This window comes from Mercenaria mercenaria, unplaced genomic scaffold (assembly GCF_021730395.1).
Source record: "Mercenaria mercenaria strain notata unplaced genomic scaffold, MADL_Memer_1 contig_540, whole genome shotgun sequence".
In the NCBI taxonomy this organism is placed as follows: Eukaryota; Metazoa; Mollusca; class Bivalvia; order Venerida; family Veneridae; genus Mercenaria; species Mercenaria mercenaria.
Window position 1 is genome coordinate 31,076 of NW_026463421.1, and position 27,119 is coordinate 58,194.

A 27,119-nucleotide genomic window follows, 5' to 3' on the forward strand; every position below is an offset into this window, starting at 1 on the left:
GAATACTATAAGCTGGTACACTCAAACCGGAAGTGAAATCAATCATGCGTAAAATATCATTTCTGCGCGTTCCCAGACTCAAACCTGGTCAAGTGAGGTATCGTTGGAAAGATCTCTTCAAGAAGATTCGGAAAATGTATACTTTGATCATCGTATTTCCAAAAGGAACCGAATAATGAGCCAAAATCACTCAAGCGTTAAAACCCGGCTAACTCCTTCATAATTAAACAAAAGCTAAGCGTGTATGGTATCTAACCAAAGGTCTCGATAAGTACTATAAGGCAATAAACTTAAACCGGAAGTCAGATCAGTCATGCGAGAAATATGCCAAAGTAAGCTTACCTGATCCTTACACTTAGATATCCAAAATGGCAGTGAATGAATTTACAGGGAGAAATATAATAAATAGAGCCAAAGCAACGTTCTGATTAGTCAGTATAGCTTATAGCAATGCTCTGATTGGCTAGTGATATGACGCATTCTGATTGGTCACTGAGGGATCACACGCACAAATCATATATAAGTCGTATAAGTCAAAAGTAAATTTAATCATGACTGAAGGTGTTACGAGCTACTATATATACCAACAACTCCTCCTCCACTCCTCCTCCTGCACTACCTCCTCCTCCACTCATCCTCCTCCTCCTCCTCCTCATTCTCCTCCTCCTCCGCTCCTCCTCCTCCGCTCCTCCTCTCCACTACCTCCTCCTCCACTCCTCCTCCTCCACTACCTCCTCCTCCTCCTCCTCCACTCCTCCTCCTTCTCCTCCTCCACTCCTCCACTCCTCCTCCTCCGCCTCCACTACCTCCTCCTCCTCTCCTCCTCCTCTCCTCCTCCTCATCCACTCCTCCTCCTCCTCCTCCTCCTCCTCCTCCTCCACTACCTCCTCCTCCACTCCTCCACTCCTCCTCCTCTTCCTTCTCCTCTGCCCCAAGAAAGCGTAAGAATGGCTAACAGAACAGAATAAAGCAGTGTCTTTTTGATAAAAGATATATAACTTTCATCGGTTTCACAAATGCATCAGTGTCCTGTTTGCCATCAGTCTTTCTCCAGGATTGACAACATGCGGAGACATCAACGTTATGTCCACGGAAATGACGAAGCCACTGACAGTTTTTCACCGCCATTACAAACATGGGACATCTCAAGAGAGACGACGTTTCAACATCTATTTTCTATGGTCGCTTCAGGACCAAGTGGTAGTGGAAAAACTGAACGGACAAGCAAACTGTTATTATCAAATCTTGTAAGACCTCAGCCTCAGCGTATCATATGGTGTTTTGGACAATGGCAACCATTGTATGATGAACTTCAGCGTGAAATCCCCGGGGTCGAATTTGTACACAGTATTCCAGACTACTTGAATGATTCCCAATACATAAATGTTAATCAAAGGAACCTGTTGGTCTTTGACGACTTGATGAGTGAAGCTAAATGCGATCAAAGAATTGCTGATCTCTTTACCATGGGCAGTCACCTAAGGAACATATCTGTCGTATATCTCACCCAAAATTTGTTCCCTCAAGGCAAAGCTTGTAGGGATATCGCTTTGAATACGCAGTATCTGGTGCTATTTAATGATCCTATTGACAGACAATAAGTAGCTACATTGGCAAGAAGAATTTACCCTTCGTCTAGTAACATTTTTATGAAACGGTTTGAACGAGCGACATCAAGACCGCATGGTTATTTGGTAATAGACTTAAAATCGAGCGCCCCAGAACAACACCGTGAACAATCCAAAAAAGAGAAAACGAACAGATGATGAATATAAACCAGAAGACTATTTCAATGGAGAAGGATACTTATCTGACAAAAATGATGACAAGGATGAAGATGAGGAGGAGGAGGAGGATTATGATGACCATGATGATGATGATGATGATAGTGATGATGAAACAGAAAATAGGGATAATGACACAAGCTTTGTATAGAAACGATCTTTGATCAAGTGACCTCCCGGTAAACGTAGAAAAGTTGAGATTATAGAAGAGCGATCACGTCGTGAGATTTGGGATAAGCGTTTTCAGGATACTCTCAGACAATCTATTAAAGAACAATTTAGAGCTAAAGTTAACATCTATACAGAACAAGGGCTCACTTTTGAAGAAGCTTTCCGTCGCACTGCTAATGACGAATTGCCTCAATTAAGAAAGAGACTGAGAAAAAATTATGCCCGATTTCTAATTGACTTTTATGAGCTACAAAACGATCCTACTAAGTAGCAGATTCTACAGTCGGCTAAGAAACTAAGAAGTCAGCACGACATGACTGTCAAAGAATCTATTCGACAAGCCATTGCATTTAGAAAAGACCTTTTTGTTGAGTTGTGGCCCGATCATGAAAGCAAAGAAGAATATTCAATGGGTGATAATAAAGAAGCTGATGACGATCAAGAACTGGATGATGAAGAATGAACATTGTAAGAAGGATTGGCGTGCTTTAACTTTCACCACGCCAAAATGGGCTCTATAGAGGTATACGATTATAAACAAGAACAATGGGTACCGGATAAACCGGACCCAGAAAAATGGTATCAACACTTCAAAGACTTGAGGGACGGATACGTACGCCTGATCATATGGGCCGTTACATCGTGGGTAGCGGTGCTCATCTTAGGAAAATGGCCGAATTAAAAGAGGAGCAAGAAAGGGAAGCAATGAAACAAGAGCAAAAAGGGGAAGATCTTCCCGTAGCAAAACTTGTGACACCCGTAGCCCAAGCGGTTGATATTGCTAGGTCGGAAATAAGACGGTCACGAAAGCATAGTGATCTGAAGCGGCATATGGATAAAATGGACACAACTATGAGTCATGATTTCGACAGCCCACGGCGTAAGAAATATCGCGAAAGCATGACCCAAGGTACTATGGATTGGAACACCTATACATTTTAAAATGAATAACTATGAGCTCGAGGAAATGTTAAAAGAGTACCCTGTGACAATATGTGCTGCGGATCAACTTCAAATCCGTAGGGGACAATACGTCATTTCAAATACAGACACGAGCCAGGGATCAGGAAAACATTGGGTGGCCTTTTATTTTCCTAAGAGAGGACCCGACGAATTTTTCGATTCACTAGGTAATAGACCAGAGCACTACAAATTTCATTTTGAGCAAGTGTTAAAAAAGCGTTACTGGATGAACTTCAGTCAAATACAGGATACAGATTCAAATATATGCGGGCTATATTGCGTATATTACATTATGAACCGTTGTTCTGGACGAAAAATGAAGGACATTTTAAAACCGTTTGGTGTGCATTGCAAGAAGTTGAATGATGACTTTATTTTGTCTTATTTTAGTTGATACATGTAGTCTGTATTAGTGATACAAGCTTTGGCAATAAAAGATTGAAGGAACAATATGTCTTTGTTATTTATAACCTATACATTCGAATTTGAGTTGACAGAAATATATGATGAAGCGTTGGTAGCCGTGGTGGTGTACACAAATAAAACAACATATTTGTTTATTGTATTTTATTTATTCAACATCGTTTTCACAAAGTGATATCATGCTTCTCAATAAGTGTCTCTCGCAATTCTAAATGAAGAATTGCACCAGTGATATCTACAGATTTCGTAAGTAAAATTAAATCATGTTTATTATTCTTCTCTTGGACTGGAAACCAATCGTATTGAAATTCTTGGCCACCACCTCGTATCACATCGTTGACATAAAGCGCTATTTCCTCATTCTCAGGAATACAAGTCATCCAGTCACTTTCACTGATCGCCTCAATATTCAAATTCATCTGATGAAAACGTATCATATCGATCAAAGTGTCTTTAAAAGATATAAAAGTGCTCTTTTGCTTTAACCACTGTTTTATGCATCCTTGGGAAAAAATTTGTGCTGTTATTTTACTAAGAGCTATACGGCTCATAGTCCAACATGTAATATAACGGTATATACGGTCTTTCTACACAGTCAGAAAATATTTTCTACAGAGATCCAATGGTAACACATCCATCATTTATACTATTTAAAACTGCCTCTTTAGCCTGTCTTTCATACAAATTTCTTGTAATTGATCAATACAATTCAGCAACAAGTTCAACAAGTCAGACAAGTCGCACCACTTGAGTTCTATTTTCGGATGATATTTGCTCATGTATTGTCGGAGCATATATACCCATGTAGAGTAATTCATATCGAACTCTATATTCTTGTTTTTGTTATGTCCTTGTACTTAACATAGAGACTCCCTTTAGCTCCCAGGAAGTCGCGTAAAGCACACTCTATGTCTAACAAATAATGACCGCCAGGCAAACTGTCCCACATGTCCCTATATGGATCATCAGTGTGAATGATGGAGAAGTCTACATTTAAATTCGTCCTGTTTCTTATATAGGCTGTTAATAATTCTACAAAAGTATCTGTGGAAATCCCAAGATGCACTTTACTGAAACGTGCTTCATAAATCCATACTTTGTGATGTACTGGACACACTTCCTTTAGGTCAGCAGCGAAGGAATTCATCATATTCTCGAATACTCCCGAGCTATTTTTCATGATTTCAGTTCTGAGGTCAGAATGATTTTGTCTGATGAAGGCACTGTTATATACTTTTCATTGGGGTATTTTTAGTAACAATGGTCATTCCTATTAATTCTGATTGGCCAATTAACAAGAGCTGTCCGTAAGACAGCCAAGCTCGACTATTCGAAATCTTGTCACAAAAGCTGGAAATTATTACCCAAAATGTTAAATATCAAAAAAGTTTAAAGTTCAAAAGGGGACATATCAGAGTTATGGGACTTGATGCTATCAACTAGTTTTATAACCCCGAAGAAACATGTTAAGTTTCAATTCAATATCTGCATTAGTTTTGGGGATAGTAACTTGCATGTAAAACTTTAACCAGTCCAAAAGGGGGCATAATTTGCTCAAAATACATGTTAAGAGTTACGGAACTTGACCCAGTGAGGTTGGTAATTGACCTAGAAAAAGAATAAATAAGTTTCAAAGTTATATGCCTTTTGGTAATAGCTGTATGTACTTGCACGCAAAACTTTAACCAGGATTTTCTAAGTCCAAAAGGGGGCATAATTTGCCCAAAATACATGTCAGAGTTATGGGACTTGGTGCTATCAACTAGTTTTATAACCCCGAAGACACATGTGAAGTTTCAATTTAATATCTGTAGTAGTTTTGGAGATAGTTACTTGCATGTAAAACTTTAACCAGGATTTTCTAAGTCCAAAAGGGGGCATAATTTGCCCAAAATACAAGTCAGAGTTATAAGACTTGGTGCTATCAACTAGTTTTATAACCCCGAAGACACATGTGAAGTTTCAATTTAATATCTGTAGTAGTTTTGGAGATAGTTACTTGCATGTAAAACTTTAACCAGGATTTTCTAAGTCCAAAAGGGGGCATAATTTGGCCAAAATACATGCCAGAGTTATGGGACTTGACCCAGTGAGGTAGGTAATTGATCTAGAAAAAGAAAAAATAAGTTTCAAATCTATATGCCTTTTAGTAATAGCTGTATGTACTTGCACGCAAAACTTTAACCAGAACTTTCTAAGTCCAAAAGGGGGCATAATTTGGCCAAAATGAAGGTCAGAGTTATGGGACTTGGTGCTATCAACTAGTTTTATAACCCCAAAGACACATGTGAAGTTTCAATTCAATATCTGCATTAGTTTTGGAGATAGTAACTTGCATGTAAAACTTTAACCAGAATTTTCTAAGTCCAAAAGGGGGCATAATTTGCTCAAAATACATGTTAGAGTTATGGAACTTGACCCAGTGAGGTTGGTAATTGACCTAGAAAAAGAATAAATAAGTTTCAAAGCTATATGCCTTTAAATGATAGCTGTATGTACTTGCATGCAAAAACTTAACCAAGGTGTGACGCCGACGCCGACGCCAGGGTGAGTAGAATAGCTAGACTATTCTTCGAATAGTCGAGCTAATAAAAATAGATATTCCAGTTTGGAACAGCTTTGAACCAAACAAATGACTGACAAGTTTTAACAAGTAAGCTAGCCTTTCTTTGAGAATTAAACAAATCAGAATGCGTCATATTACTAGCCAATCAGAGCATTGCTATAAGCTATACTGACTAATCAGAACGTTGCTTTGGCTCTATTTATTATATTTCTCCCTGTAAATTCATTCACTGCCATTTTGGATATCAAAGTGTAAGGATCAGGTAAGCTTACTTTGACATAATTCTCGCATGCGTGATTTGACTTCCGGTTTAAGTTTATTGCCTTATAGTACTTATCGAGACCTTTGGCTAGATACCCTACACGCTTAGCTTTTGTTCAATTATGAAGGAGTTAGCCGGGTTTTAACGCTTGAGTGATTTTGGCTCATAATACGGTTTCTTTTGGAAATACGATGATCAAAGTATACATTTTCCGAATCTTCTTGAAGAGACCTTTCCAACGACACCACACTTGACAAGGTTCGAGTCTGGGAACGCGCAGAAAATGTGAATTTTACGCATGATTGATTTCACTTCCTGTTTGAGTGTACCAACTTATAGTACTCGTCCAACCCTTCAGTTAGATACCCAACATGCCTAGGTTATCTTTAATAATAAAGGCGTGAAGTCGGGTGTTTCCGGGTGAATGATTCCGGTTTTAACCTCAATATTTGGAAAACGGATAGAGATAGATCCATAATAGTACATTTATTCGGAACCTACTTCAAAAGATCTTTCTAACGGTACAGGTCCTGAGCCTGTACGATGACTTTGAAATTTAATTACTTCATTTCCGGCTGGCACCTAGGTTACGGTAAAGTGCACCCTATAGGCTTTTCAGAAATGTCTGATACCCAAAATGTAAACATGGACCCTTAAACGTCTTATTTTTGATGATTTTTAAGCAACCTTCTCAAAAAGTACCTTACCGGTTCTAAAACTCTAGATGGTCATTGAAAATGTTGGCAAATATTTTAGAAAACTATCAAAATCTTCTTTAACATCATATTATTGATGGTATGAAAGAGGCACTAACACTGGAGTTCCAAGTCGGGAAATTTAATGTGTTTTCCCCATACTTGCTCCGATAGGCATCGAGTACTTTGTCACGCGCGAATTCCAAGTCAGAAAACTTAATGAGTTTTCCACATGGATTCAGAGAGGCAGAAAGTGCTTTATCACGCTTCAGCGCTATTGCGAAAAAGATAATGAGTTTTCCACATGGACTCAGAGATGCAGGAAGTGCACTTTCACGCCTGAGTGCCAAACGGAAAATTTAATGACTTTTTCATCCAGTACAAATTTACGCATGAATACCAAAGCTCAACCATCAAAGACTCGTTTGATTAATGAACATCGCTATGGGTATACAGTACCTAATAATAGTTGCACCGAGGTCGGAAGTTCATTCTAAAATTAGACTATGAGTTCATTTGAATGACCTCTTGTTAAAACAGATACATGGTCATTTACTAGGTGGACGCCGAGGGGTACACATCGTCGACAAAAAAGTAATCTTCAGTAAATCTTCTTTTTTAAACATGTATTTATCTTAAACAATGCTTAATGTTTTTAATTTAAAAAAGTGATACATATTTTACTTTAGATTAGTAATGTTCTTTGCTTTTTAATATAATCTGTTTTAATTTTTAAAAAATGTATTTGTTCATTTAGATCTGAGATGAATTTATATGTTTAAGTAAAATTCATATTCTGTTTGATTTTCTTGTAATGGTTTATTTTCGTGTTATCTCCCCGTCTAGGGCTGAGCACCTGACCCTCAATGTGCGCGAACACGCCCTAGATAGGTATATAAGTCAGCTCTGTATACTTCTGGGAGACATTTTTTATAACAAAACATAAAGTCCTTTTCCGTCTTAAAATAGATTTATAACGATCGTTTCTATTTATAACATTGTGAAGTCATTCTTAAAATAGAAAGATGATGTCATTCTAAAAATAGAATTCAAAATGGCCGCCGCGCATGCGTACTGAGTTCATTTCTTATATGCAAATGAGTTACTATAAATAGTAACTAGGTCATCCAAGATGGCGCCCGTTTGTTTACACACAAAACCGTCCCCTATACTACTACAGGTACTTTGCGGTTGGACATATAGCCGCCGTGTTGACTACCCGCCGTGATTTGACCGAATTTTTTCCTAAAAGTATTAAAAATGTTTTACATGTATAGCCGCCAAGTAAATTAAAACTTTGGATTTGAATACTTCTTTAAAATATTCAGAATTTGCCGATGATAATGAAAATTATGACAAGGTAGTTTTCATGTCAAGTTTTTCAACAATGGAGTCTTCGTAATGCAAACGGTATAATTTTTGATTTAGGTAGAAAGAGCCAGGTTCCCCCGGCGTGCCCTGGCGTTTAATTGCCAAACCGTACTCAGTCCACTGCCTTTATTTGAACAAAAATGGCGTGAAAACCACTCTGTTACTTTTTATTATCATCAGCGAATTCTGATTATTTAAAATAAAACAGTTACATAGAAAGTTTTGGGCTGCTGTAAAGACCTTGAAATATAAATCATGACGGGTAATCAACACAGTGGCTATATGTCCAGCCGTGTTTGTTATTTCTCATGTTTGACATAACTTAATGCGAGCCCCCTCATAGTTATATAGTTGATACCTTTAATGTAACGCTCCTCTCTGATGCAACTGCAGCTGACACGTATGCTGGCCTTCCTTTGCTTATGCTGAATATTGAGTTGACAAGAGACGACTTGCCTGACTGCACAGGACCACAAAGAAGAATTCCAGCCCTTTCAATTCCCGCTCCGAATTTAATCGTTCTTACATCTTCAATCAGCTGCTCATATAACTGAAAGACATATTAGTGTTGCGTGTAAGACTGCAACATTTGATATATAGATGTAGAACTAATTATTTAAATAAAGATGTACTTTTAAATCTAATTCTGAGAGAAAGTATATATGCACATGACCTCGGACCTCAATATACACTCGGTTTGTCCAGAATCGATTTGGATGATAGGTTTAAGATTTTTAACTATAAATTCCAACGTACAACCGATAAGTATTACTAAGATTTTACCCTAAACCATCTTTACTAAATGGAAATAACCTGTCTGATGCTTTAAACTGTTGATTGTACAGTGTTATTTAAAGGCTATGGAACAATGTTCTGTCTTGGTAATTTCAAAAGTGGATATAACAATCATGCTGCTAATATTCCTCCATCAATAATGTATCAACTCTATATTTTCATACAATACAGTTAACATATTCTTCAATTTACTTGTTACCTAATATAATGTTCTAAAATTTCTGTTACGAAGAAATGAATAGTTCACCAAATACAAATATTATCTTGTGTAAAGAGTTTTCAAAAATGAATACATGTATGTAAAACTAAATAGCGTTTTAGCAAAAGGTCATCTGTTTTGGTCCTTTTCTCAGTTCTTGCATTAATATCTACAGCGAGCCATATATATTTATACTCACTACACATTAAAGATATTTCATTTTCGGGACTGGTAAGATCTAGCTCATTTAAAACTCTAGAACTTTCAGGCGGTAAATAAATTGCCCCAATAACGACATTCTCTAAATAATTAGTAAATGACTTATCAATAGAAATCGAAAGTACGTATTCAAAATTATAATCTAAAATCTTAACAAATGGTTCTATTTTTTCATGAACATATATACCAATGTCTCCCGATTTTCTCTTATACACTTGAGATCTGTGTTTAGCAAAATGAATATTATAGTTATTAATTTCAACAATATCTGACTGGTCAGTGTCTGTTTCTGATACACACACTATATCATAATCTTAGTGAAACTTCGAAACTCAATGTAAAGTTAACGTACTACACTTAATGTTTCTCACTGCCCTGGTAGTTTCCCCCCTACTTTCCTAATGGGTTTGTCCATTCTGAATGGAGCGTCTGTTTTGAACTTAGAACATGTTTTGGTGCTCAATTACTGCTATAAATCTGCTCTGAAACGATGCACTTGAGCCAATATTTGGTCATCTTAGGTCATCGTTGGGGTCTTTATAACATACGAAATGAAATTAATTTAAAAATTTATGCAAAATGTTCCAACAAAAATCGGTTAAATCTGTTGAAAATTGAAATTTTAAGCATTTTCCAGGTGTCCGAAAATGGGCTCGAATCCTTGTTACTAGTGTAATTCACAGCATCAGGGTTAAATTAAATCACATGGATATATTACTGGTATATATGGCCAAATAACGGTACCTATTACATTGCCGACGGATTTTCAGGAAGTCGACGGCATACGTCCAAAGAAGACCTCATCACAAAATCTGAACCTGTTTTGGAGCTCATTTACTGCTGTATACTGCGCAAAAACGAACCACATGAGTCACGATTTGGTCTCCTTAGGTCATCGTTAAAGACTTTATTACATACATAAAAAAATTATTTTATGCATCATATTTCGGCAAAGAACGATTAAATCTGTCGAAAATCGTAATTTTATGCATTTTTCAGATGTCCAAAAATCTGCTCGAATCCTTGTTACTGCTGTAAATCACAGCATCCTAGTAGTATAGAAAATATGGCTGCGAGCATTATTTGGCCCCACCTGACCCCTTCCCCCTCTTTTAAAAAATTCAACACCGGCCAATTCAAATTTAAAAAATCCAAAACCAACCAGTCTTTAAGAGAAACACAGTTTCTATCTTTAATGGACGTAAGGTTGAAGGGATAAAATGAAAACCAAGGTCCACTCAAATCAAAAACAACAATTAAACAGAAAAAAACCGGAAGAAAATGTCCTTATTAATTAAAATAATTTATAATTGTTTGTTCATTTACTCTTTGATTGTTAACTTTTAGTATTTTATATAGTAAATCATACAACGGTATTTTGTTTTGTAACATTTTTATGAAAAATAAACAATAGTAACCACAAAGTGTACTTGTTTTGTTTTGATATTGAACATTGTTGTACTTTACATTTGGTATATATTCAATTACCTCCTTCGGCGGAGGAAGTCCAAATGGATCAAAGTACAAAGTATTTAAATAACAAACCCAATGTGTTCCAGGCCCAACAGAGTCGTCCAAATTTATAATTCCACATTCATTATTCAACTTTGATTTTGGTAAACCTGCGGTCTCCGAGAGTTTTACTCTTGGTAAATTATTTCTACTAAATATACCCTTAAAATTTTTAATTTTTAATTTTTTAACCCATTGTTCAATTTCAAAGTTAGAAATTGGTTTGTTTATAAATTTTATTTTTTTTTACTATAGGAATTCGTCTGTACGACCTCCGTTGGGAATCAATCTGTAATCCTTTCCCACTTAACAAAGATGTAATCAAAGGTATTCCTAGACTAGCAGCCAGCATACCAAAAAACCGCCATTTTGTCTCTGTTTTTGTGTTAATTTAATCACTCAGACCTACTAGTTGCTTTCTTTGATTAGGTGTAAGATATGGCGATATCATATTTCTCTTATCATTAGCTACCGAAACCATACCATTCCCAAGTAACTTACTAACACCGGTACTGGCTAACCCAGAGAGGGCCCCGATGCCTAGACGAGCTAATATTTTTGGAGCTATTTTTGCTGCCATTGGAAGAATTGTTTTTCCTAACAAACCAGCCAAAGCTCCTAAAATCCACCATTTTGACCTTGACTTGACATTTGTTTTTTTGAAATTGTAATTTCTAACCCCTCCTTATTTCTAATAGACTTTTCAATTTGATTAATTTGTGTTTTTGTTAAAAGTAAAGGAATGTTTCCACGTAATTGTTCATGTTTTAATCTAAAATTATATGGAGTTTTATTATTATAAGCTTGTGCTAAATTTTTCTTTTGTCCATCTGTAAGGTTAACTTTATATTCAATATAATTTGATGACATTATATACTTTATATTTATTTTAATTTTATTTTATTTTAATTTTATTTTATTTAAACAATAACAAGTTCATTTCCAATAGTATTTATTTCAACTGTTTCTTCATACAATACAATTGCGTAAACACGAATATTAGCTGCTGGTGGAATATTTAATTTAGCTGTTAATGTAATATGCTTAGGATCTTCCGTTGTTACTTCCTTTTTATATTCCAAGTTAAAATGAACAAATCCAAATAAGTTAGAAAAATTTGATCTATTTAGCAGACTTCCAGTAGTCTTATTATTTTGTTTATAATAATAATTAATTACATCGTCATATATTCTTGATATACTTGTGTATTCTGTTTCTGGATAAAAAACACCATTACCAACTTCAAGACGACAGGAGCTCAAAGTGCAATTATAATTATTAGCATTTACCTTAAATGTATCCAACAGGTGTGGGTTATGTTGTTGTGAAATTACTTTTGTCAGGTCGTTGTAATATAAACAAATACATGTTGTGGTTTTGTTATACCAGCTGTTATTCTAAAGGTTATATTATTTTGTTGTGTATCAGTTGATTGTGTCACCATTTCCTGAAGGTATGACCGTCTTGCTTTTGTAAATCTTTCAGCAATTAGATTAAGTCCAAATCCATTGAAAATTAAACGCGGAACCCATAGAATTAATTTTGTTACAATTACTCTACCAGCATCAGCAGCATTAGCTCTAAAAATTAATTCATCATCATCTGTCAACTGCAGTGTTATTTGAATTGACTTGGAGGTAAAATATTAGTTTCTAAACCCTGAAAAAATGAATAATTATTTAGTGAATATTTAGCATTTACCTCATTACCACCCTGGATTGATAACTTTCTAGAAGCAAAACCTTTATTATATCCAGCTTGGTCATTCCTACTTTCAGCAACAGCAGTAGTATCTAAATAGATAAATTCATTTGTTCCAGTTGATTCTACATAATCATTAGATAATTCAACTAAATTTTTTACATTTATTACTTTGTATAAATTATTACAATCATATACAATTTTCCCATTTTGTTTAACCACTAACTGATCAATTAATGAAGCTGCATTATTAATTAAAGCAATTTGATCTCCGCCAGCATAATTAGCACCATCAGCAGGCTTATTAACTTTAAAACTTACTTCAAAATAGCATTAAACAATCAAAATATGAGCTTCTATCATTAATTGTAAAGTGATATCCGTTTTTTTGTTGTTTAACATTATTTCCAAGGACAGATATTAAAGCTGTATCTAATTGAATAGGAGTTAGTTCGTTATCTTTCACAATATTGTTTTGTTCTAAACATGTATATATTATATATAATTTTATTTTTTATAAATTCATCTATTAATACGTTTTTGTCGAGCTAAAGTCCCCGATCCTGACAATATTCTATTTATTTTCATATTAATATCCTCCTCCTTATTATTTTTACTGTTATTCTTTTCTTGTAATTCCTTAACAATTAAATCACCAACTACCGGAGCAGGTTTCTTTTTAAATTTTTCAACAATTTTATTAGCAGCTAAATTTCTAACTTCCGTTCCAACCTTTTTTGTTCCACTTTCTAGTGCGGCTTTTCCTGCTGTTTCCAAAGCTTATTTTCCAGCTGTGCTAATTGAAGATGCAACTCCACTTGAAAACAATTTCGTTAAAGTGTCAAAGATACCTGTGCCATGTATGATTTCTTTTCCCGTGCGAGCATCAACATAAATAAATATTCCTTTATTTTTATCATAAACTTTCTTGTACATTATATAAAACTAAATTTTAATTACTTTCTTTTAATATTAATGTAGAACTTGTTTCAACCTCATTAAAATTAATTATTCTACCAAATATGTCTGTAATATATATTCTTATTGAATTTATAATATTTTTATTAATTTCAGAATATCCAACTCTTTGTGCTTCTTTTGTAAACGGATAAGCTCTTGTTAAATCTGCAGTACTTAAAGCATAGATAATATCACTGAAATTACCATCAACAATGTGAATTATCAATAAGATCACAATGAATATAAAATTGTATCCACAGAATTAGTTATATTTGGTGTTGTAGTTCCCATTCAGTATTTCTCAATGCTTTTTTCTCAAAATCCAAGCAATGTATGAAAATTTGACATTCTTAAATCCAACATAAAATTATCTTTAATTGAAATCAAAATCTTAAAACTACTTAAATCAAATTCCAAACTTATTGGAGCAAAGTCTGATTTATCAAATTCATAATCATCATTACTTATTAATGTTTCCCTTATGTAATTATTAATATCAGTGTAACTGTAAGAACCATTTGTAAATATAATATCTTTCCAATCCTTACCATTATTATAACAAATTCTTTTATTATCATATTCATCACTAATAATATGCCAAGAATAAGTCATAGTGTTAATACTATCCAAGCCGACAACATAAGTTTTATTTTTATCTAAAATTAAAGAACGACCAAATCTGATTGTAAAATCACTCGGAGTATTTTTATTATCATCTTTAACTGTTTCAGAACTTAATACTATTTTTTGTTCCATTTATATAATTATTAAACATATCTTTTTAATAAAAGTGTAAATTCAAGAAAAATATTTTTTATATAACATTTCATGTTCTTTTGGTAAGAGTGAATTCATTTTTAATAATTCATCAATTATACTAATACCTTCATTTTTTAGTTCTTCATTATTATTTCCAGCATCAATCGAACCACAAATTAACTCCAAGTCATTAACCAATTCTTCTGGATTACATGAACAAACGTCATAACCCTGTCCCTTTATTACTTTTTTAAATTTCATAGACCTTTTATTGATAGGTAATCCTGATTTTTCTGTTAATTCTTTAAATATTTTTCTAGAATGAATTGAATGCTTTTTATTATTGTTATATCTTTTATTAATCAAATCAATCAAATCATTATCTACTTTAGTGTTAATTACTTCTTTTCCAGTTATTCTATCCTTAGCAATTAATTTGTTTTGACCATAAAGTTTATTTAAGTTAATAATTAAATTACCATATTGTCCATTTGGTGAAACTTTATATGGGTTATGATATTTTATTCCCTTTCCAAATTCCTTTGGGTCTTTAATCATTTTTGATAAGCGTTCACTGTATCTTTTAAGATTTTCTCTATGTAATTCTAACTCTGAAACATACTCACCTGCAGCCATAGGTTCTGCATCTGTAAATTTAATTATTTTATCTGGTTCTTGTTTACTATATTTATTTATATCATGAGTAAAGGCCTTTAATTTCCTGGTGACCCCCTTTCTTATTTGCACCCAATCATCTTTATCTTTGTTTATTGCTAACTCTGTTAATGTAGGCAATCCATATTCTGATAATACATCTTTATCGATATTTATATCTAAATTTGCCGTAAATTCTTCAGGAAATTCTTCAGTGTCTTCAAACTCATCACCATCATCCCTATCCATATCCAAACCCATATGATCTTCAGGATACTCTGTAATTGGTAGTGGCTCTTGGAATAGCTGTGGTAAACCTTGATATGTTTGTATGTCTTTCATTTCATCACCTAGTAACGCTAATTGCTCCTTAATTTCAGGTAATACTTTTAACTGACTTGATAATTGTTCTTTTTGACTTTCTATTCCTTCAGTAATTGGTTTATAAATTTCAGTGTACATATCCCGACTTGTAGCTTTTCTAATTTTTTCTTTCATTATTTCTTCTCTAAGAGCCCTCATCTTTTGTTCGACTAAGTTTTTTCTTATTCTCATTTCATTAAGTTTTGATTGCATTTATATATAATAATGTAAGATAATGTAAGATATTGTAAGATAATGTAATATTATTATTTAATTTATATATAAATGGAAATTCCAAATTATGATACAAAAAGTAATAAATCTAATAACTTTAAACAACTTTATCCTTTTATGCCGGATTCATGTTTTAGAATGTTAATATGTGGATCTTCTGGATCTGGAAAACAAATACACTAATGCATATACTTCAAAAACTCTTTATATATTATTTAAATTATACTTGTATGCTAAAAACCTAGAACAATCTAAATATCAGGATTTAATTAAACTTTTAAATGGAATTGCAGAAAAAAATAAAATAAATCCAAATGAAATACTTGAATATTCATCTGATCCCAGCCAAATTGAACCATTGTGAGAATCTTGAAACAGAAAAACAAAAAGTAGTAATATTTGATGATTTTGTATGTGAAGATAAAAAGGTCAGAATGAAATAACAAAATACGTCATTCAAGGACGTCACAAAAAACTGTTGTGTTATTTATTTAAGTCAGTCTTACTATAAAGCACCAAAAGATTCGGATTAACTGTTCACATTATATTTTATTTGAAAGTCAAGTAACGAGAAAATGATATGATTTGTTGAACAAAATATTAACCCTAACTTTTGCTAATGCAACAAATCAAAAATTAATTTTTTAATATATTGAAAAACCCAAAGGGAAGTTTTTAAGAAAAAACTTTACTGGTAATATATAGATGGGTTTTAATGTTGTAAAACAATTAATCAACCCGACAGTATAAGTATATTAAATTTGATATTGATTTAAGTGTTATGCTACTAAAAAACAATTCAAAAAACTTAAAAAGAATCGGAATCATATCTTCACAGAAAAAAGGAACTTGATAACACAATGAACAGAGCATTGTATGGGAGGTAATAACCTTATTAACCTAGGAAATCCAGAAAACCCCAACGATGCAGTTTCAAGACGTTTATTTTTAAAAAAATTCAAGGTGTAATAGATGATTATAATCTTGAAGATATCAAAAGTACAAAACAGACACTATAAACAGAAGTAAAGAATATTGAAGAATTAACAAAAGGTTTTAAAAAGAATTCATTACTAATAGTTCAATTAAAAGAAAAAATTGAAAAAAAAATGAAGCTATGGTTGATTCTTTTAAAAGAACTTGAAGAAAAATCTGATTTGACGAACAAAACAAAAAAGAAGTATTTCGAGTCAATTTAAACATTTTATTCACTCAAATTCAAGAATTAAAGATAGAATGATTAAACATGAAGAATTAAAAGAAAAGATTATTGAAGCCGAAAAAAAAGTACAAAATATGTATCAGTTAGAAATCAGAACAAAAAATAAATAAACTAAATACTGAAACTGAAAAAAAACACCAAGATTTACTCGACACATTTTCAAATAAATTTGCAGAATATAAATCTGAATTGGAAAAGGCAGCTTCGCAAAGAGGCGACGACCATGACACTACATTAAATAACCTTAAAAAAGAGCTTAATTCTAAAATAGTTTGACTTTAAAAACAAATTCGAATTTGGATTAGTACTGTTGATAACCGTCATAATTTAAAGAAATGCAGACTTAAGTAATATTACAAAAAAAATACAAGAAGAATAACGCAGTTTAATGTTAAAGTTGAAGAACATAAAAATGAATGGACCTTGAGTTGAAAAATCAGTTAAAAAAAGGAGAAGCAATTAACAAAATTTAAAATGATCAACTAAAAATTAAAAAAAACAACTTCGAACCTTAATTAGAAACTGTTGACACACGTCCCCAATTTAAAGTATGCGGACTTAAGTAAACTTACAGGTTTTATTACAAGAAGATATCAACGAATTTAATGCTAAAGTTGAAAAAAATAAAAATGAACTGAATTTTGTAGTTGAAAATCAGTTAACAAGGAAGTTAATTACTGCTAATACTAAAACAATAACCACTAATACTCAATCAATTTCTACTAATTAGGAAAATATTACGAAGTAAAAAATTTTTTTCTTAAAAACAAGGAACACAATTAGCTAGAACAAAAGGTGTTGTTGACAATTTGTTGTTTCTAAAGTTGCTACAACAAAACGAGTTGTGATTTAGCTGAATAAATTCTCGAACATGAAAATAAATTTGCAGAATATAAATCTGAACTGGAAAAAGTAAGACGTGAAGTGTTTCTTTTTGAATACAAAAGAAAAGATGATTATGTAATAACACACAACGGTCTTAAAAAATACTCACAAATCAGTATTAATGAGAAAGTATTTGATAGCCACGGTGTTTGGAAATATTATCATTATATATTTTGAGGGTTATCGGAGGAAAGACCTGGATAATGTGGTTATTTTGATTTATTTAATTTGGAATCTGGAAATATCGTAGATTATGAAGATTTTATAAAACAAAACCAAGAATAAAAACTAGCTGTACCGGATGTCCCTTTAAAAAAAATGTTTTTTCCCAGTCAAAAAAGTCGGAATTTATATAATATATACCCGGGTTTTTATTTAAAGTCATGACAAGGGAGGAAGGGGAAGTATGCCAATATCACGTTTATTTTTTTAGGTGGTGGCGGGAGGGTTTTATCGGTAAATTTTCCCCCCGGGGAGTGTAAATATAACACCCGTGGTTAAGTGACATTAAAAACCCTCAGTGATTCATGATGCTGATATAGTAAATATGTTCGATAACAATCCGTTAGTATCTGTGTATGAGAAAAAAATCAAAATTTATCTAACAAAAAAGACAATGTTTGACATTAATCCTTTTGGTTATAGTGATTCACGAACCCACGAGATAGGATTTTATCTTTTGCCAGGTAGTTATGCCAAATTCTACATATTGGAGGAATATATAAATTATAAAGAAAGTAAACTTTTGAATTAAAACATTATTTAAAACTTTAATTAATTACTGTATTTTTATTTAACGGGAATAATTAATATAATGGGAATATTCAATAATATAAACGAAAAAGTAAGTAAATAGAAAGACAAATAAAAGAAAACCTCCATTGTTCTTAACTTTGTTATACGTGATACCGATAGTGGATTATTTCAATGGAAACTGTAAATGCTAGTCCTGGTTTGGTTCAAATAGTAATAATGTAAAATTAATTTTAATTGTATTTTAATTATTCTTGTTGATGCAATTAAATTAATAAAGGAGAAGCAAAATTACAACTAAAAAACAAAGAAAATATAATCTTCAAAGTTATGATGTAAAAAATAACAGAAAAAATGAATCTATTTCTATTATTATGCTAATAAATTTACATGAATGATGTTTATTTATATTAATTCTTTGAACGTTAAAAATATCAATTAACAATTTAGGGTTCTATTATTTAAGTAGAAACTTATGTTTCTCCTAAAACAATCATAAAAACAGAAACTTATGTTCTCAAAACCCGGAGCTAAAAATTGGGAAGTGATGCCCCAAAGAAAAATTACATCGTAAAAGATGCCCTTTAAAAATAAGAAACTATGTTCTTTCTAAAGTGTGAAAAATTACATCGTAAAAGATGTCCTAAAAATAAGAAACTAGTTCTTTCTAAGTGTGAAAAATTTACATCGTAAAAGATGTCCTAAAATAAGAAACTATGTTCTTTCTAAAGTGTGAAAAGATGTATAAATCTTAATTTTTTTGTATAAGCCAGGGTAGTAACCCGTCCTCGAGGATATATCTTTTATCATCATAACAGGATAATGATGTTTTTATTTATAACAAACTAGAACATTATGTTTTTTCGATCTTATAACTTTAATTTATGCATACTTTGTGTTGAGTTAAACAAAGTATTTTTTGTAATCTTTATGAACTTTTGTCTTTTTTAAAAAACACTTTTTTAATTCCTTTACATTTTTTAATATTAATCTGAGCTTTATGCTCGGATGAATTCTCTAATAAATATGAATACATTTTACTCCGTAATCCAACAAACTCAACTATTGGAATGCCGGCAGCTTCATCTTTAAATTTTCCTATTACTTTTTTATTATTACCGAAGTAAAATTTTAAATTACTTTCGTAATCACTATTATCAAATAATTCTTTATCTTTATAAAAGTCTTTATACGCATCTTTAGTTTTAATTTCATAACACAATGAGTCTGTGTCAGTAAATAATATTTTGCTGAGTTTTATATTTTTCTTTAATGTAATTATTAATGGAAATCATACATTAAATATTTTGATAAGTCTAGAATGCACATTCCGACGTAACAAGGTCTATTGAATAGAAAAATTTCTTTTATTCTATGAATACCAAATAAATTCTTGTAAAAAAAATCGTTGAACTAACAAATGAAGGTTTTGTTATATACTTAAAAAAAAATTTATTTTCATCAGGGGTTTCAGTTTAATATTAACCCTCTGCGTAAATTCTCCACCGTCTTCCCGAATACGAGTTGTTCATCAACTTAAAAAAGCCCTTTTAAAATTGAAATTTTTTGCTTCAGATCTTTTCTGTGTATTAAAGTCAATATTTCTTTTAACCAGGGACTTTCATAAAAAGTTAATACTCTATGATTTTGGTTACTTTAAACCGAGTTGTGTATAAAAGTTCAAGATTTTTAAAATGAACAACATATTTTTCCTTTTTCATTAAAGTTGGAACTAGATTTTTAACATCATTATTTCCAATTCCAAATTTTTCTTTAATATTTTTACGTAATAGATAACCATTCACCCGGGTATTTTATTTTTTCTGGAGCTAAAGGATAATCGCTTGTGAGCAGAATGTAATTCTTTGGGATATTCCAAATCGCATTCAATTATAAAATTAGTTTTCCCTTTTGAAATTTAAATTTCTTATTTTGTTTTTCGGATATGAATTTAAAAGTTCCCACAGGGAAAAGGGCCGCGACATGGCCCAACCGTAAAGGTTATGGCGTCAAGGTACATAATGTATTACTTTTTTTTTTGGATTGTAATCTTTCATATATTTATTATTTGCTTTGCTATATCTGTTCGAAATATAGCTAATTCCGCCTCTAAGGCCCTTTTCAATAAATAAATACATATCGATATCAGTTTTTAAATCTAACTAAATTTCCCGGTCATTTTAAGCATTGCATCCAGGCTAACCCAGGACTACTAAAAAAAGGGCAGGGATCTAATTTATTTATGATAAACAAAACTTTCTAAAATTTTAAAATTTACGTTGCTAGAAGCATTTACGTCAGTTTTTAGGTAGAGATCATGGTAATCTCCATTGTTTTTATTTAAATTTTTTCCAGATATTTTTAGCATGTTCGTATTCATTAACAGAAATATTAGTTTCATTAACGCTGAAAAAAATTCTTTTTGATGGTAATTAGTTTCTTTAAATTTTTGAATAAATCCATGTAATCTTTATGGATAAACACCTTTTGTTTTTAAAAAAATTTAAAGTTTATTTTTAGGAAATTCTTCCAGAAGATTTTTAAATTTCCCGGGGAAAATTTTTTGATAAATTATCCAATGACTGCGACATAAATTGAAATGATCAATGAAAACTAAGTTGGAAATCATAAACGCCATGTATTTTTCCTTTTGTTGGAATGACGTTAATTTCTTTTTTGAATTTCCCTATTTGTTGCATAATAAAGTGGGAATCAAAACCCTCTTAAATTATGAAAAATAACAGGAATTTTATGTGTTAATCTAAAATTAATATTACACTCTGAGTGAGCGCTTCCTCTGAATTTTCCAGTTATATGACAGTGATCCAGTACGGGTGGCAGCCCTCGGGGACTGTTGTCCTTGACCTTTGGCCCGTTTGGAAAACTTTGTTTTTCATCTCTTACTGGTGTTTCATTTTTCTTATATTCTTTTCCACAGATGTTGCAAGATTTCTGCTTTTTAAATACAATTTCGTCTTTTTTAGACATTCTTAATTCTTGTTAAAGTGCTCTTTAAATATTTCTTTACAATTTTCCCTTTTCCTCAAGCATTTTTTCTATAAATTTTTTAAACCGCGTTGGGTCCTCTGAAAACCCTGTGTTGGTTTAGTATATTTGTCGTCATAACAACAAACAACTTTGTAACCATAACCACATCTATATGTTTTTGATATTCTTCGGTAAATGAAGATTCTGGGTTGGTTGGGTACTTGAAACTTTTTTAGTTATTGCTTCAAAATCACATAGATAACAAAGGGGTATTCTAATTTTTTGTGGTAGTTTTAAATTCTACTTTACTACCTTCTGATGGCATTTTAACACCCCGAACCCATTGATAGTTAAACAATTTTCAACATGTTCTTTTAATTTCTTTCATTTGTAAAATTCTGTAAACATGATTTGCAAAAATGTTTTTTTTTTTTTACATTTTTTTTTTTAAACATTAATCTATTTAAAGTCTTTTATCCAAACTAATGTTGTCGCTGTGTATTTCGTTATATTAATTAATAACATATCACAGTGTTCTTCGTATTGATTTTTGTAGTACAAAGGATAATTCCCGTAGTTCTTCATAACCAAATAATTTAAATGATATTTCATTTAAAACTTCTATTTTAGGTATTTGTTTAATGTAACAGGAAATTTATACCGTTAAAATTAAAAATCGTTTATATGTTTTTTATATTTTGAAAAAAAATTTGAGGATCTTTTTCAACAGGAAATTTATAAGCTAAATGACACCATCTAAAACATTCATTATCATCATTCTTTATATTTATCAATCCTTTCATTGAATTTTGTAATGGTTTTTGGGAATTCTAAATAACTTGAAGCAGCCAGCGGTGTATATTTATTATATTTATATAATGACATCAACTGACTCTATTCTCCAACCACTTCCTTCTGAAATCCAGTTACCAATTCTATTTATATTTCATCAAAGGCTTGACGTAAAGTGTTTTTTATTTCGTTTGTGTTAATAATTTCTAAAGCCTTTGATTGAAAATAAGCTGATTTATATATTGTATCTGTTGCACTTATTTTTACAAAAGTTATTTTTAAAACAATATTTTTTTTTATACCTTTTAAAACTTTAAGCTCGGGTTTAAGAATACCCAAAAGAGTCGTTTATAGTAAATATAACTGATTCTTTGGGTCTTGTCTATATCAATTTTTATTTCAATTTCTTATAATATTGTTTTGTGGATCTCTCGATTTCCATCTATAATTATATTTAGAAAATAAATCTTCAAGCAAAAAAAGGATTAAAAAAATAATAAAATAAATAAGTTTAAGAAGAAATAAATATTTAAATTTATATCTTTTTTCCATTAGTTTTTTATATTCCACATTTTACTCGGTTTGTCCCCTTTACAACACATTTTTTTTAACCCAGCATTAATACAATTCTTTGGATGCTTTGTAAGTGCTTTTATATGTTTTTTCTTCATTAGTATCACAATCGGTTACAATAACTTTTTTAGGATTGGTTTCGATAATTATTTGGTCTGGGGCAATCACATAACCTTTCAGTATTTTCTTCTTCAGTTAATAACAACCAATTCCCATTCAAATAAATTCCTTTCTAATAGATAAGGATCTATAACATTTTGGAAATTTTTCAATGACATGATTTTTATATTCATTTGCTTAATATTTGATTAAGTTTTGATTTAATAACATTTCTTCTTTAAGAACTTTTTTTATATGAATTTTTGTCTGGATTCATTATTTCTCCTAAAGTGCTAGATAATTTTGGTATAATCATTCTATCTACCTTTCTATTAACCTCTATATATAATATACTTATAGAAAAAAATCTTTAAAAAACACATCTAAAGAACATTTTAAAAATAGGTAAATTATCTATAACTTTTGAATAACGTTTTAAAGTTATTTTTTCTAAATTGTTATCAACTGTTAAAATTTTAATACCTTCTTGAGACATTCTGTTTAACCATTCTTGTGTAATTTGTGTAGTTTTTCTAAATAATCTAAACCAACTCTGTTTTCTTCAGTTCTGTTTCTTTTTTTAAGTCTTTGAAAACATATTTTAGGTCGGTTTTAACATAAAAAAAGCATCAACTGGGTTTTTTTCCCTGTATTTTAATAACAGGGAAAAATTAAGAAAAGATTTTATACTGCCACTCGGATCATTTATAACACCGTTTTCATGATATTGTTTTTTAAAACGTTGTTCTTAGTTAAATAACATCGTTCAAGAAAAAGAACACCATCAAATTTTTTTGCAGAATTTAACATTTTATGTGACTGTTTAAAGTTTGCTAATTGAAAAGGAAATGAATATTTTAGAGGTTCTTGAGCAGCAAGTTCAAAAAGATTATATGAATTCCCGCTGGGGCCATAACATTTGCCATTCATGAATTGGTTCTGGAATTATATTAAAATAGGATTTATTCTTAAAATACCTAAAAAAACGTACTTTTTCCCTGGATCAATATTTCCTTCAACTGTATAATTTTTTCTTATTTATATAAAATACTTAAAGAAAAATATTTTAATTAAAGTTAAAGTTAATATAACTCTTCTTCTTTTTACTTTTTATATCCGTTAAGTTTAATTTTATTCATATATCTTCAAAGGGCATTAAATATTTTTTTTCTTTTTTGCATTTCTAACAGTATTGTAAAAATATCTTGAATAAATTTTTTCTCTTCTTCTTTTCTAGATCATTAGGGTTATGAACAGCTAAAGCCGCAATCCGTGCTTTTGTTATTAGTTGTTTTATTTTGTGGTGATGCATTTTAAAATACTTTCTTGTCGTTAAGTTTTAGTCTATTAATAAAATATGGTAATTATGATGGAACAACACCACACTGCTACAAAATAGAAATAGCTGAAAAAAGTGCTAATGCAGCTGAACAATAAAGATATTTGTTGTAAAAATATAACCCCCGTACTTACTCCCCCCACAAAATTTATAACTTTTTCTGTAAGCAGCAGCTAGTTTAGTTAGGTGAATAAATTTAATTGATCTATTGTTTCTTTCCATTATTAGAGATTAGATTTTTATCACTCATTTTATAAAATTAATTTTCAATTTAAATTTCTTCCATTCATTAAACGGAACCCAACTATTAAATTTTTTATTGTAACCTTTCCATTTTACTAAGCTTGTTTTTTCTTATAGTCTCGTCTAATAACTTTTTCTATTCTAAAAACTTCTTGTGTAGTAGGTAAAAGTTCTTGTTCGTAAAATGAACCTTGAACTAAATTTTATTATTTAAATCTTTAATAGAGTATGTTCTTGGATTTGTATTATTAATTTTATAAATTATAAATATTTCCTCTGTCCAGTTTGGTGTATATCCTTTTTCAAAATGTCTTTTAAGTTTGCTTAAACGAACTCGATCACCAAATTTCAAATTTTGCTTTGCTCTTTGGTACCTTTAAATTACCATATAAGTTAAAGTAAACAGTACCTTTATTTAAGTTTTACTGGCTTCGGTTGGTGTCATTTTTTTATAGAATGTTTTGCTTTGTTATATTTATCAACCATTTCCTGAAAAAATCTAAATAAGTATAAGTATTATTTGCTGTAAAATATTTCCACATTTTTCTTTTTAACTTCTATTAAATCTTTTCGATTACTACAGCCTTACCCTTTATTAAATGTATGGTACTGTTTAATTTTTTATTTATTCAAAAATGATTCAAACTTTTTATTTTAAAATTCTTTTCCTTCATCACCCATAAATTTACTGGTAATCGTCCTTCTAAAATTATTTTTTCAAATGCTTCAGTAACACATTCTCCGGTTTATTCTTTAGTGGAATAAACCCCAAGCATATTTACTGAATATATCAATAACGGTTAACAATACTTTACACCTTTATTATATTTTGAAAAGGCTTGCATTATCAACTTTAAAACAGCAGACCAAGTATCATCAATGTCATGAACAACCCCTCTTCGTTTAGGAATTTTCTTTTAATTGGTTTGTGTAATTCTTCTGCTAATTCATCACTCCAATTTTTTTCGGGGTTTGAGTATCCCCCTTTTCCCGTTTTTTTGACTTTCGTTTTTTTTCCGAGACCAAGTTTGTATTTCGTTTTAATTATAGGTTTCACAATTAAATGTTTTGCAATCTTTTCCCAAATGTTTTTGATTTAGTGTTATTTAGGTCGGAAAGCATTTGCTTATCGCATTTTTGTTTACTTACTTCTGAAACTATAACAGATGTCGTGGTTTTTACATCTGCATCTAGTTCATTTAGGGGTTTTCCATTTTCTAAAGCGTTTCCGGGCCCGCAATAGCGGAAGCCGCCTGGCAAAAGTAGACCTTTTTTTTTAGGTAATAAAGGTAATATTGCTTTAAAGAATATCAATTGCACCTCCAGACTTTAACAATTGTGTTTTTTATATTACCGCAGGATGCACATTGAGCCCTTACATAAGTCTACCATTTTTTGTTGTAACATATTGAGGATTTATACTATCAGTAATTTCTTTTCTTTTACACAATATATTTGTTTTTGGTTCATTTATATTATATGTATTTAAAATTATTTAAAAAAACCACTTTTACCAAAAAACAAAAGAAAAAAAACTCCTGGTCCTGGAACCGAGCCCCTGGTCGCGGCGATAATAAAAACTATTTCGTTCCATCTAGCCGATTGGAGCTATGAACTAGCGAAGCGTTTCAAGTATAATTAATCAAATATTGGAATATTAAAGATAAATTAATCTTATGAAGTTTTGAAAGTTGTCCGGCTGAAGTACGAATCGTGTGGCTGTAGCTTTGATCATGTTACAAAAAGAGAGTTTACCGCACGAAGTGACAAACAATACTAGCTGTCATCATTTCTCACTAGAAAAGAAACCAATATCATTAATTTCCAGCGTAAGTCCGTTGGTCCAAAGGGACAAAACTCTACATGGCTTAGCTTAAACAGTAACCAAAAAACAAGAGCGTTAATTCTCACTGGGTGAGAAATCGATAAGCACCTGCGCGTGGAACATTTCTCATTAGTGAAATTTTTTTTGTACTAAAAGAGATATTCCAGGTATATTTGCTTGTCCAAATTTTTAATGCTTTCAACACATTTTTTCTTCAGTTAAAGTAAACTTAGGGAACCTTTATTTCCGTTGTATAACCAACAATACAAGCTTTTTTGTTTATTACTTTAAGACATTTGTAAAGAATAATCTAGCATATCGATTGTCACTTCGCGCCCGGGAAACTCCTTTTTTGTCTGGACCAATATTTACTACGCTTTATGAATGAATAAGCGTATTAAAAATCTAATGCGTTGTGTTTTTACCATAAGGGCACTTCTATTGAAAATGTTTCTTAGTGTTTTAAATGAAATATATTTTATATAAAATATGTTTTTCAATGGGTTACAAATACGCCGAGTTAGTATTTTAAGATAGAAACTGTGTTTCTCTTAAAGACTGGCTGGTTTTGGATTTTTTAAATTTGAATTGGCCGGTGTTGAATTTTTTAAAAGAGGGGGAAGGGGTCAGGTGGGGCCAAATAACGCTCGCAGCCTTATTTTCTATACTACTCATCCTGGATGACTTCAGGATAAATAAAACGATGTGGATATATTACTGGTACATATGTCCAAGCAATATTAAATATTACAGTGCCGGCGGATTTTCA

The 27,119-nt window shown here is 31.4% G+C and overlaps 1 protein-coding gene across 1 annotated transcript in view; it reads right to left on the minus strand.

Annotated features, from left to right (window-relative positions):
• LOC128554572 (interferon-induced protein 44-like) overlaps positions 1 to 27,119 on the minus strand; it is a 53,953-nt gene that overhangs the window by 17,816 nt on the left and 9,018 nt on the right. The window contains exon 2 of the mRNA XM_053535839.1: positions 8,594 to 8,785. Within this exon, the coding sequence (XP_053391814.1) occupies positions 8,594 to 8,785 (192 nt within the window). The remainder of the gene's footprint in view (positions 1 to 8,593; positions 8,786 to 27,119) is intronic.